General features: G+C 37.7%; 1 protein-coding gene across 1 annotated transcript in view; it reads left to right on the top strand.

The window, feature by feature from the left end:
• Positions 1–13,245, top strand: part of LOC311054255 (uncharacterized protein) — a gene marked incomplete at its 3' end in the record, with an annotated part of 29,208 nt that overhangs the window by 346 nt on the left and 15,617 nt on the right. The window contains exons 2-20 of the mRNA XM_084070131.1: positions 702–1,031; positions 1,274–1,372; positions 1,484–1,714; positions 2,670–2,843; positions 3,127–3,284; positions 3,989–4,154; positions 4,504–4,821; positions 4,979–5,287; positions 5,547–5,861; positions 6,084–6,383; positions 6,633–6,938; positions 7,341–7,613; positions 8,149–8,333; positions 8,611–8,716; positions 8,901–9,080; positions 9,624–9,704; positions 10,418–10,573; positions 10,999–11,176; positions 12,278–12,294. Coding sequence (XP_083926257.1) covers positions 702–1,031; positions 1,274–1,372; positions 1,484–1,714; positions 2,670–2,843; positions 3,127–3,284; positions 3,989–4,154; positions 4,504–4,821; positions 4,979–5,287; positions 5,547–5,861; positions 6,084–6,383; positions 6,633–6,938; positions 7,341–7,613; positions 8,149–8,333; positions 8,611–8,716; positions 8,901–9,080; positions 9,624–9,704; positions 10,418–10,573; positions 10,999–11,176; positions 12,278–12,294 — 3,882 coding nt within the window. The remainder of the gene's footprint in view (positions 1–701; positions 1,032–1,273; positions 1,373–1,483; positions 1,715–2,669; positions 2,844–3,126; positions 3,285–3,988; positions 4,155–4,503; positions 4,822–4,978; positions 5,288–5,546; positions 5,862–6,083; positions 6,384–6,632; positions 6,939–7,340; positions 7,614–8,148; positions 8,334–8,610; positions 8,717–8,900; positions 9,081–9,623; positions 9,705–10,417; positions 10,574–10,998; positions 11,177–12,277; positions 12,295–13,245) is intronic.

The raw sequence follows: 13,245 nt of genomic DNA, 5'->3' as shown, positions 1-13,245 counted from the left end.
CCGTGGGGAACAGCTTATTGCTGGTTTGAATTTTAGCAATGTACAGTAATCAAGCACTATTAGATCTGTTAGAATAGAACATTTCAGAAGTGCAGTTGTTCACCAGGACTGTAATAGAGAAGCGCTTACAATTGGAGCAATGAAATAAATAAATGAAATAATGATAATAATAATGATGATAATAATAATAATAATAATACGTATAATAGCAAGTATAATAATATGTTTTATAATAATAATAATAATAGTATTATTGTTATTATGAATAATAATATAAAATAACATAAATAATATTCCAAAATATATATAGCACTATAAGTGCTGTTACATGACAGGGGGTCCAGTCCCTGAATATTTGCATGAACATAAACCTTGAGAAGCCAAAGTAGCCTACTGTTATAGGCTACTTTGTCACAGACCCCCATTTGAAATGGTTCTGTCCTATGGTTCTGTGTGTGGATTCTTTCGCTTTTACTACATAATTTGCCACATCATCACAGTGGTGGTATTGACGTTTTTGTATTATAATCATTTCAAGGGAAGGAGCAGCGTTAAAGTAGTAAACTTTACCAATTAAAGTAAATAAGCACAGCATTAACTGTTCTCAAGGGCCCCAGGGGGTCCCCGGGACCCCACTTTCAAAACCATTGTGTTATGTACTGTAGCTCTACCTACATTTAACATGAAGTGTAACCATGCAGGTGACAGGCTGATCCTTAAAGGTGGTAACAATAGCAACCCGTGTGAGGGCTACATTCAAATACTTCATGACAACCAATGGGGCATCGCTGGGGACAACAACTGGAACCGGAAAAATGAAGACGTGGTCTGCAGGAGCATTGGCTGTGGAAAGCCTGTGGAAGGACAGCCCTACATAATGAAATACAACATACCCAATTTACCTGAGAAGGTCTGGATCAATGAGGTGAGCTGTAGTGGGAGTGAGCTTCAGCTGTGGAATTGTCCCGACTTCCGTGGCTGGGGGGTCAGTGACTACAACCAGGACAAATTGAGATGGATTCAATGTTCAGGTAACAATACGTGTACTTACAGTATGAATGGAATACATACACACAACACATATATGTGTGTGTGTGTGTGTGTGTGTGTGTGTGTGTGTGTGTGTGTATATTTAGCCCAGAACAACATTGATAACGGTATTGATGTGATAAATGTGATAAAGCTGTGGTGATTTGGTGAATGTTGATTGTACATCACTTTATTCAAATTCCCCAGTCACTCTAAACTTTGGCCTTTTTTTTTTTACTTGTAGATAAGATTGAAATGAGTTTGGATGGTTTTAAATGTGCCGGAGCGGTCCAATTCAACAAAAAAGGGGAGAAGCTATACTATGTTTGTTCTGACAACTTTGGTAAGAGTTACACTACCTGCATGCATTCACTGATTTGTTTGTACAATGTTTCCTTGAATTACCATGACTAGAATTAGTAGTATTAATATCATTTCATTCACCTCATATAAGGCCAATTACAAGCTGACATCGTGTGCAAGAATCTCAAATGTGGTACCGCAAAACCTGTGGAGCCTGACCTGGGAAAAATTACATCACCAGAGGGATTCAAGCGCAGAGGCAACAACAAAAGAATTAGTTGCACCCCTGGAGAAGATAAAATATTGGAGCATCTGTGGCAGTGTGTGAAGCATGCAGACCTTCAGCCTGAATGCTCAAAACCTGCTTTTGTCACATGTTCAGGTACGTTTGTTTTCCTTAACTCCAGCAGCTGTGACATTTGCATAACACATACACAGAAATGCATGAATATGTGTCATGTCGGTATACTGTACACACACACACACACACACACACACACACACACACACACACACACACACACACACACACACACACACACACACACGCTTGTTCATTCGTAAACTTCATAGTCTGGTGGAAGTAGCCGTTTAGCAATCTTTAAAAAAAAAAAACACTTTATTTTCATTTTTCCATATGTTGCATATAAAATACAAGCACATTGTCTTATGTACGACATCTTATTTCCCCAATCCCGCTCCCTCCCACCAAGGTCATAACAAGACAGGCGACAAGACAAAAAAATGAATAAATAATAATAAAAATCACTTGACAGTAAAGAAAAAGACAGGTATATATAAAAAAAAAAAAAAAAAGACAGACAAACAAGACTGACTTTGTCAGAATATGTTGTTCCTTTCAGGTCAAATTAGGGACAGTTCCACTATTGAAAGCGATGAAATAGAAATAAAAATGAGAAAATACATATTTTGCATCCAACCGTCTATACACTGTAGGCCTCCAGCCAGAGGCCGTCAGAGCCAGGCTTGTTGAGTGTTGTCAATTATATAAGGGAGTATGTATTCATCTTTTGCCAATGTTTTGTTTGATTGATTGAATATTTTATTGACACATTTTTAAAAGTAAAGCAGTAGAATGGGTTAAAAAGACGGCAAATGGATGAGACACAAAAAAGCCAAAGGCTTGTTTCCATTCTGGTCCGTCTAATATTCAATACACAAACAATTGGACAACACAACAGTGCAACAGACGGTACAAAATAAAAAAGTAAAAATATACAGTTTTAAGCCATTCATTAGAACTTGCCATTGCTCAGTGAATGTTCAAATATTCAATGCATATCGACAAATGTACTAATTAGATTCATTTTAAACAGATCACCCCATTTTACGACTAGAAGGTGGAGACAACGTTTGTTCTGGAAACTTGGTCAAGGTGGATGATCTTAAAATCACCAACATAAGTCCTGATATGATGTGCAAACAACTGCACTGTGGGAACATGGTCACACACAACATTTCAGATCCACTTCCAACACTGAATTGCTCAGGTATTATTCATTTTCATTTTTTTTTTTTTCAGGACAACAACTGGAATTGAAAAATTGGTCAACTCCTGTGTTAACTATTAGGCTAGTCCATGATATTTAAACATATAAAGAAAGACATAAAATCTAAAGAGCACTCTTCTTTGCAAGTGTTTTGTGTAATTATTATATTTGGGTTTCACAATGATGCACATTAGACATTAAATAAAATGCATTTAAATGAAAAGCATTGTTTTTCATGTCAAATTGGATTTACTGAGACTGCCTTACCTTTATCTCTTAACAGAAAAGATCAATGTAACTCTAATGGGAAATTCCAGTGAGTGCTATGGTGAAGTTTATGTCTATAGTTCTATGGGTCCGCAGCCTCGGCCTGTGTGTGGCAGTGGTTGGGATAAAATCGACAATGGAAATGTGGTTTGCGAAGAGTTGGGCTGTGGCAAGGTGAGCTTCATTCTTTCTACTTAATATCTGATCAAACGCTTAAATCTGTGGTATTCTATTCAGTCCATATTTACACTACGATATGTTTACACTGGATTATACTGTGTACTGGCATTTTCAGACTTTTTTGGTGCGTTGCTGTAGTTCTATCAAAAAAACAATACTGTACTTTATAAGTGTGTCAGGAAAGTGCGGAGTAGGACCCAAAAGCAGGACTCAATGCAGGCAGGTTCAACACAAACTTCCAAACAGGCATACACAGATAGGTATAATTTCACAACTTCAGATGGCAAACTATCTAAGATATACAACAAACAGGGGAGCTACAGGGGAGTAACAGACTAACACAGAACTACAAGACCAAGACACAGACGGACCATACTAAAATACAGAGCTACAGAAACTAACAAGGTTTAAGTAAACTATCAGGGAAAAATGGATAAACATCGTAGTGTAGGCCTGAATGTTCAAAAACCTTTAAACCCAGTCAAAGTCTATGGGCCAAGGAGCAGACTGTGACAGTTGCAAAATGTCTGCAGAATTTCCACATCCACCTAGAGTTCTCAATGCATCACTGTGATATCTTTGAACCCCTGCATTTGAAGGGAAAAAAAGATTATTTTTTTGTCATAATTTTACTCTGTAATGATCTGTGTTGCAAAGGGAATAAGTTTCATTCAAAATAATCCAATGCCTTTTTGCAGGCGATTTATGTCAGCACTACCACTGGTGCTACCACTGGTGGTAACAAAAACAATGGAATACTAGACTACGTGGAATGCGATGGCACTGAGAAGAAACTGTGGCATTGCAAGGCCAAGTTCAATGACACTGTCCGGTGCAGTACCAATGCTCATGTCACCTGTGAAAGTAAGATAATTATCAATTATTGTATGCTGTTTCTTTTTCAGCCGGTGTGGGAGTTTTTCTATTTGTAACTTTTAGTTACAATTAGTATTACTATTTATCATTGCTATGAATGTTTCTTAAATGTATCATGTATCAGCAGCACAATGAAATTTAGACTGAACAGTAAGATCTAAAAAATTATCAAATTATATTATTATAATATATCATTACAAGTAGTGGAGATACTGGAGAAACGTGTGAGTCCATGCTGCAATGTTGTGACTTGTCGATCACTTGACTGGTTGCTGCATAAATTGTCAAATAGTGTCTGTTATTTCAACTATGTTCTTTGCCTGTCATCTCAATGCAGAAAGTCTCGAAGTGCGCTTGTCAGACGGCCCAGGGAAATGTGCTGGGAGAGTGGAGATTAAGCACAAAGGCCAGTGGAAAATGGTCCCACATTCAGATGAATGGAGGTCGACGGGTGAAACTTCTAACAGTGTGTGCAGGGAGCTGGGCTGTGGGGATTCCGATTCTACCAGGGAAAGCAAATTGTTTCGGACCGACATTCAATATTTCGATAAAATAGTAAAGTGTGAGATAAAACAGAAATTATCTCAGTGTTTCAAGAATGATGAAGTCAAGATACCAGTACGTGCTAAAAAACCAGTGGAAATAACCTGCAAACGTAAGTCTCTCTGTGTACATCCACTCTTATGTCAGCCTTATGTGAAAAAAGGGACCGTGTTATTTTATTTATGCTGGACAAAATAATGATTTGTCTGTTACTGTATATAAAGCAGACATACATTTCAGTTTCCATAATTCAAACCATTCCTCTTCAGACCACAAGGTATTGTTCATGAGAAATGGAACGTCCTGTTCTGGCCAGGTGGGAGTAGAGCATGATGAGAAGGACTACTGGCTCTCAGGGTCCAACGAGACGTCGAACCACACTGCTGATGTGGTGTGTCGGCAACTGCATTGTGGGAAGGCCATTGGCCATAGACTATTACCTTTTCCTTCTGGAGACCCTGGAATGGAAAATGTTCCTTGGGAAGAATCTTACAATTGCTTATCCACAGAGGCATCAGTCTTTGACTGTCCAAATACAGCACCATTCAACCAGAGCATTGCTTTTGTGGAATGTTCAGGTAATGTGTAACCATTTTAATTGCCAACAAAAACCTATGTTCACCTGTTCGGTAAAACATAAATTAGTTATACAATATTTTTCTTTTTCTATTGATGTGAGGTCTTCCATCATGTTTAGATCTCATGTGATTTCCTGTTTTTTATCATATCTTTATTTATCTGCCAACATGTTCACAGCAACATCCTATAATCCACAGAACATAGTTCAGTAACACCTGCATGATGTACTATTTGCTGTTTGATGTTGGATTACAACAGGTAATATTACTGCAAAGCTGACAGACACGTGTTGGGGGACAGTGAAGGTGTGCATCAATGAAGACTGCGGGGGGGTGTGTGCAGACACCTGGACTCATGCCCATTCTGAAATGCTGTGTAAAGACCTGGGCTGTGGACAAGCCTTCTCTGACATCAAACAGACGGGAGAACAGAACAGACGGGAGAACCAGAAAGTGAGCATCCTGGCAATGATGATCCGGACCAAACAGACCACCAAACTGACTGAAAGCATCATTGTGAAAAAAGGCGAAGCGATCGTCTGCGAGAACACACCAGCCTTTGTGGTTTGCTCGGGTAAAAGATACTTTAAAAAATTCCACTATTAGAATATGTAGAAGAAGATTAATATAAGATATGTTTTTTCCCACTTGTACTTTACATCTTAATAACTTCGAGGGATTTATTTTTGTGAAAATCATAACATCATTTAAGGGGTGTGTGTTATTGTTACTGTACCTACAGAGAAAAACTGTTTCAATTTTTTTTTTTTTACTGTTTTATTCTATTTCCATGCAGGTAGTATGAAGGCCGATTTCAAAGATTCCAGAGATCGTTGCTCTGGAAATCTGAAGATACTTTATCGAGGCGAACGACACCCAGTCTGTAAAGAGACCTTGTCTAAAAATGAAAATGTCCGAAATACCATCTGTAGGGAGCTGCAATGTGGAGAGACCGGCGAGGCTCTTGCATTCTTTGGACCTCCGGAAAGTAAAGGAGTGTCAGGACTGACTTGTGATGATCCAAACAGCCGCACACTGGCAAAATGCACCAATGCTAAGCTCCCAGAGTGCACTCTTGGTGGCCTCAAGTGTTCTAGTATGTTTTAAATACTTTGATCTGATTCCATTTGACTTAACCAAATATGTGCACAGGTATATGGAATACAGGTACACCATTAACGCACTGTTAATGGTGTAATGGTGTACCTGTTTACCCCATTAAAGACAGCTAATTCCTGAATGTGGCCTGTTGCAGCCTATGAGTTTACAACAACTATCTCTTTAACTGAGGAAATCATAAATATTTCTTGGTTTTCATTTACTTTTCTCTGTACCTGCATCTTAGACTGGACAAAGGTCAAACTAATCAACCCCAAAGGGAATGGAAGAGCCTGTGAAGGAGATGTGTATGTTTACAGCAAGGAGGCCGGTCCCAAGATGGTATCTAGCCATGGCTTTACAGAAAAAGCGGGAGAGAAACTGTGCTACAACTTTGGGGGGTATAAAAACCACACAGCAGCAAAGACTATTTCAGAGCATATGTGGGAGAAGAGCTTCAACTGTAGAAATGCAACGGATCCAAAGACGATCTGGGACTGTGAGCCTGAAAAGAGACCCTCCGGGAATGAAGGACTCTATCTTCAATGCAAGAGTAATACCAATTATTACTACACATCCCGAAAAAATGAATTAAAACAATTCAAATACATAAATAAGTTAAAAATAAATAATGATAAATAAGAAAATCCAAAATTAATACTCATGGTTTTATAGGTCCATTTTAACATACAGTATTCAGTTAAATTAACACACAGGATTGTTCTGTGTACACAAAATTGTGTAATTGACTGATTAATGTAGAATGGGGGGAAAGCTATTTTTGTCTGTCTATTTAGTCCCAATCGCAGTAGCCTACTCCTCAGGACAATTTCAAGTAAATGATTTGATTGACATCTCTACCCCGAGATAATAACTTAATTTAGATCGATCACATCTGTGTGGTTGTGATATGCATTTTTGCTGATTATTTAATATTTTATTTCTGTTTCCCCAGAACACCCTAATGTTACATTAGGAATTACATCAAGGAATTGCTCTGGTGAGGTGAAGATCGATGGCATCAATGTGTGCAGTAATCACTGGAATAAGGACCACTCACAGATAGTTTGCCAAGAGCTGAAATGCAGCAATCAAATCGGCTATAAAGAACATGAACCTGGGCTAGATGGGTACCACGTCCGTTGTGATGGAATGGAGTCCCATCTTGGGAAGTGTGAGACAGTGAAGGGAAAGTGTGATGACAAAACGGTGTCTGTCTACTGTAGAGGTGAATGTGAAAAACATTTTAATCTGAGCTTTCGCTTTTGATCAGTCACTCTTCTGACAGCTTTGTTGAGTTAGCATGTTGTATTTTGTATACTTGTCTTGTTAGTCTTGTCTTATTAGTTTACTGATAGACTATTCTATTCTATTGTATTATTTTTTCGTAAAAAAAGTTTTTGAGACTTAAAAGAAATCCTTTTATTACTGTAAAACACCGGTGTCATGGACGTTGGAGTGGATAAAGCTCTCTCTCTCTCGCTCGCTCTCTCTCTCTCTCTCTCTCTCTCTATCTATCTATCTATCTATCTATCTATCTATCTATCTATCTATCTATCTATCTATCTATCTCTCTCTCTCTCTCTCTCTCTCTCTCTCTCTCTCTCTCTCTCTCTCTCTCTCTCTCTCTCTCTCTCTCTCTCTATCTCTATCTCTATCTCTATCTCTATCTCTATCTCTATCTCTATATCTATCTAATGTATTCCATTCAAAAGTTTGGATGCAACACTGTTTCAAGGAGGTTTTTCATTTCACTTCTACAGATGGCGTCAAATTCAGAACCACGGAGACATGTGGAGGCATACTTGAAGTTCAATATCTAGATAAGTGGGAGCGTGTGTGTCCCATACCAAGTTTAACGAAGGATTTTAAGGAACAACTGTGTACGGAAATTGAATGTCCTGGATTTAAGTCAGACACTCAGCCACATGTAAAAAACCCAGGGGAGGTAAACTACTGTTTCCTGTTTGCTTTGTCTTGTAGGTCAGATTAAGATCATCATGGTCTCTTCTGAACATTGTTGTTGTATTTTTTTACAATAGATTCTTGATCAACTTTATGAGCTCAACTGAATTTTTGATTTTTTCTTGTGTACATATTTTTCTTTCTTTCTTTCTTTCTTTATGAACAAACCAGATATTTTTTATGACAGAATTCCATATGTCGTATTTTTTTTTCCTGACTGAAAACACACACACTAAAGCAATGTTTGTATTTGATTTTAGAACCTGGACATGTCACTGGAGTGCAAAAAAGATCAAAAAAAAATTAAAGACTGTGTCCTCCTGAAGTCTTGTACAAAGTCCATCCCAGCTGAAATCTATTGTGAAGGTACACAAACAAGCTCTCAAGCTTGTTAAACATGTCCTTGCTATTCAGTTGTTTTGATTGTAGCCGCTTATGAATGAACCAATTCAGGATGATTATTTTTGATGATAATGATGATGATCTCCCTTTTGTTTTATAAGTCAACTCTACTCATTAAAATCTGGAGTGATAATGTAACTGATTTCAGGTTATCAGATTCCAAACTTTACAACTACGGTGGCCCCTACTACAATTATCACTACGACGACGACTACTACTATTGCGGTTCCTGTCGGCCTGATCACGGGTGTGTCTCTGGGTGCGGTAGGCATGATTATGATAATGCTGCTTCTCCTGTGCCTGTTCCTGAGAAGAAGATTGTTTAAGTGTGAGTATATTAATGTGATGATATTACAGTATATCAATGACCCCTGAATATGACTGCACTGTTTCAAGGGTCTGAATGACATGCTTTAGTACTTGTCCATCAATTTGAAAGAAAGGAACTTATTTGATAGACTGATTGTCCTATACACTGGCCTCTGGTGACCAGATAGTAGCATTACTGCATCTAAATATGATTTAGATGCAGTAATGCTACTATCTGGTCACCAGAGGCCAGTCTTTGGACAGATATTATCATGTTTCCCCTAGTATTCAGCATTGGTATTAAGTTATTGCATGAGCTGAATTGTAATGGTGAACATCAGTAGATATGTTATACTATTATTGTATGTGGATTGGAATTGTATGTGTGCGTGCGTACGATATGTGCCACTATGTGAACACATTTTTATCCTAATGATTTATCACGCACTATTGAACATTTGGTGTAATGCTCTGCTGGGGCATTTCATAGATCATTCTTCAGTACTAGTAATACTGCATGCACATTTCTTCTTCTTTCTCTCTCATCTCTGATGTTATCTAGCAAGAACATCTTCACAGTATGAAAGTGGTGATTATGAGGACGTTGACATCAATCATGAAATGAAAGCTTTGAATCGTCTTGGTGAGTGTTATTTCCATTTTCATCACACAGTGATAAACATTCATGATCAACCTCAGTTGCAAACAAAAATAGTTATTGAATGAAATATTTAAAAAAAAAATGGTGATTAGACTCATTTAACGTATAAGGAGGTATAATAATAGGAGAGAGAATCCCCCATGGAATCTAAGATGCTGGTGGCAGTGCAGATGAGGCTCCTTCCTTCTCAACTCCAGACAATTGAGACTTTTAATGAGACGGAGCTGGGGATGGAGGTGGGTTGCTGGTCGCTTGCTGAAAAGAGAATGACAGGATCAGAGGCAGTGATATTTAAAGACGGAGTCCAATCGCCTGATTGGCTGACTGCAGATTGACAGGTTCCGATTGGCTAGTAGTGCTCACGCTTCAAGCTGTGAATTAAATTATTTTGTGGAGAATTCCCAGCAAGAAACTAAAGTGCAAAGATGAAAGCGTGGGAAAAGAGATCTTCGTTGTTGAAATTACGCTCATCATAAAGGCCCTTATGTAGCGTTTGCATGTTGAATAGAGCATCTATGTTGGATGTTATTTTCTGATTTTATCTGCAACGGAAGCCTGTTATTGTCATTAAACAATTTGACAGATTCATATCATTTTACTACCACAGGCTTCTATTAAAACCTGCAAAAGTGTCAGGATAAATTGTAGTTGTTTGAGTTGTTGTTGCTTACTTTTTCTTTTCATTGTGAATGCAGGATCCAGATCAGAGGCAGCAGCTGTCAAACAGAACGATGCCGGAAGTAATTCCTCCTTGTCTTATGATGACATCGATGAGCAGGAAGTGACCAGCGGAGCAGCAGGTTCCAGCAGCCACAACCCACAGCATGATTACATCAACACTCAACGTGAAGGAAAGTCTTGAGCCACTGTTAAACCTTCATGAAAGCACACTATGAATCATAGTAATGAGAATAATGTTGAATATTTCTAATAATAATATTGAAATAAAAATGTAATACTGAGCATTATCTAAAGACACTAATTTCTAGATAACAACGACAATTAAATAACATGAACAAAATACTACTTGGGAGGGAATTGTTATTTTCTTACCGTACATGTTCAGGCTGCGTAGTCGCATGGCACTACGTAAGGTGAAGCTTGACCATCCCGCAAAGCCGATGGGTTGGGACTTGGGGTGGCCAATCAAATCTGGATGTTACATTTGTGACACCCACCGTCCGCCCACTGTCTGTACACTGCGATAATGGGATAGGATTAATATATATACACACATATATATATTTTTTTACTGTTATTATTTATCTATGTACAGATACTTTGACCTATGAGGTGGAGGATCCACTGGAGGCGTATGATGACGTGGACACAGTCCCTGACATCAGAGTGACGCCAGCTGAGGTCCACGCTGTCCCCCGACCTGGAGAGCACCTAGACCAGCTTATGGGGGATGAGGAGCAGGACAAGGATTACCTGGAACCTGACAAAGAGGGGTGAGCCAAACCTGAACTAAGATTACCCTCTTTTGCTAAAACCCAGTGCTCCCGCCCGCCCTCCCCGTCGAGCAAAAGTGTGAACACAAACAGATGAAATCCAGTGTTATTTTAACGTAACTAATAAACAAACATTAGTTCTTTGTGGGGGTATCTTTCCTGACTTTCTGAAATGTGGAACCCACCTGAAAATGTATTTCTGTTAACTATAGTTTGTTCACTAACAGGAGACTCCTGTTAGGGTGTGGTCACACCAAACTTTAATTCTGCCTTTGCGGGCGGATTCTGCCAATGCTTTTCAATGGGAACGGAGCGGTTTGTTGCCATTCGAATAGTTCCACAAAAAAACGCTCCGTTCCCATTGAAAAGCATTGTCAGAATCTGCCCGCATATAGGTAGAATTAAAGTTCTTAGTGAACAAACATTAGCAGTTTTATTTATTTTTAAATATTACAAACCCAAACTTTATCTGGGACCTTTCTTTTCTTTTCTTTTTTTTTCCTTCTCTCTGTTGATCTTTTTTTGTCTTGGCTAAAACACCCCTCTAAGAGATTTATTAATGTTGAATGTTCAGGGCACTGGCTTCTCATCAGTTTTCTTGTTAAAACGGATTTCCCTTCTCTGTAGACATGTTCAGTGGGAGTGAAAAACCATGCTAAGGACTTCAATCAGAAGAATTCATTTCATTGTTTTCAAATTTATTTAAAATGTGAAATAATTATAATTTTTGCAATGGCTGTTGCCTGGTGTTAATTTAATGTTTTTCAGAAGCATTTGTCAAAATATGTTCACATCCACTGGTTTAGTCTCGGCATAGACACCCACCCAGCCTTATTGAGATCAACATTGTTCAATTGTTTTTTTTATTATTGTTATGTATTATATTGTATTTTTATTTTATTATTAATTATCCTCATTCATTTATTGTAGTATATAATAATCAGAGGTTCAGATTCATGACTAATATTTTACAGCTGTCTCGAGTGTTTTTTCTTTTGTTTAGTTTTTTACTTTTACATTTGCTACAGTTAGTTCCGGATTATTGGGATTGAGGTACACTCCCCATAAATGGTAAACAATGACAACACTTACTGCTTCCAGACACAGACTGCTGTCACGTGACCTGTCAGTCACAAAAAAAAACTATAAACCTGCTTCACCTGTATCACTCCTTACAGCACCGCTAATCTGAATTTATATTTACACATTATGTATTATATTAGCATGTCCTATTATTTTATTTTATATTTCATGTAGAGATTTGGTGTACATGTGCTCTTATTTTAACCAGTTTAGTTATTCCTGTTTTCACAGAAATACATTAAAAGAGTGTATTTTCTTTCCTTTAAAGGAGCACCATTTTCAACTTCATCATCATGTAATTCATCCTCACTAATGCTCATTATGAGATGGCACCATTTCTGTCTCTGTGTCTCATTGGTGGGCTGTGGCCTTTTGTGAAACCTGCCTACTAATGACATCATCGGTGGGTATTTCTTCCTGAAATGTTAGCATTTTTCTACCGAGGCAGGCGTTTTTCTGTCCACAGCCCTCCTCTGAGACATAGACAGTAGACAGAAATAGTGCCATCTTATAATGAGCATTAGTGAGGACCAATTATGTGAAGATAAGATTTAAAATGGGTGATGTGCTCCTTTAACAAAGACAAATTGACCATTTGTTATTATTCAACATTTTTTATATACATATATTTTCATGATTATAATTTTGTAAGTTGTACAGTTGACATTTTAGTGTTGCATTCATATATAAATTAATTGAAGCAGCATTTTGTTGTCTGGATGATTTGTAATTTATAATTCACATTTATTTTTGTCTGAATGAATTACATTAGCACTAAGGACTTTGCTATGTGTCTAAAAATGTCAAATTGAAAAGTGAAACATTCAATTTCTGAATCTTTTAATCATCAGGGACTTGCAAATTGAAATTTGCTCTGTTGTTGAGTGTTAAACTGTATGTTATTTAATCATCTATAGTTTGATACACAGCACAATGAGCCATTTTCATATTAATCCTCCTCATTCAGAATAAATTAAAATTAGAAT

This window comes from Gymnoscopelus microlampas (genome assembly GCF_963454915.1).
Source record: "Gymnoscopelus microlampas genome assembly, chromosome: 10".
NCBI classification, from domain to species: Eukaryota; Metazoa; Chordata; class Actinopteri; order Myctophiformes; family Myctophidae; genus Gymnoscopelus; species Gymnoscopelus microlampas.
This window is presented reverse-complemented; position numbering and strand designations above follow the sequence as displayed.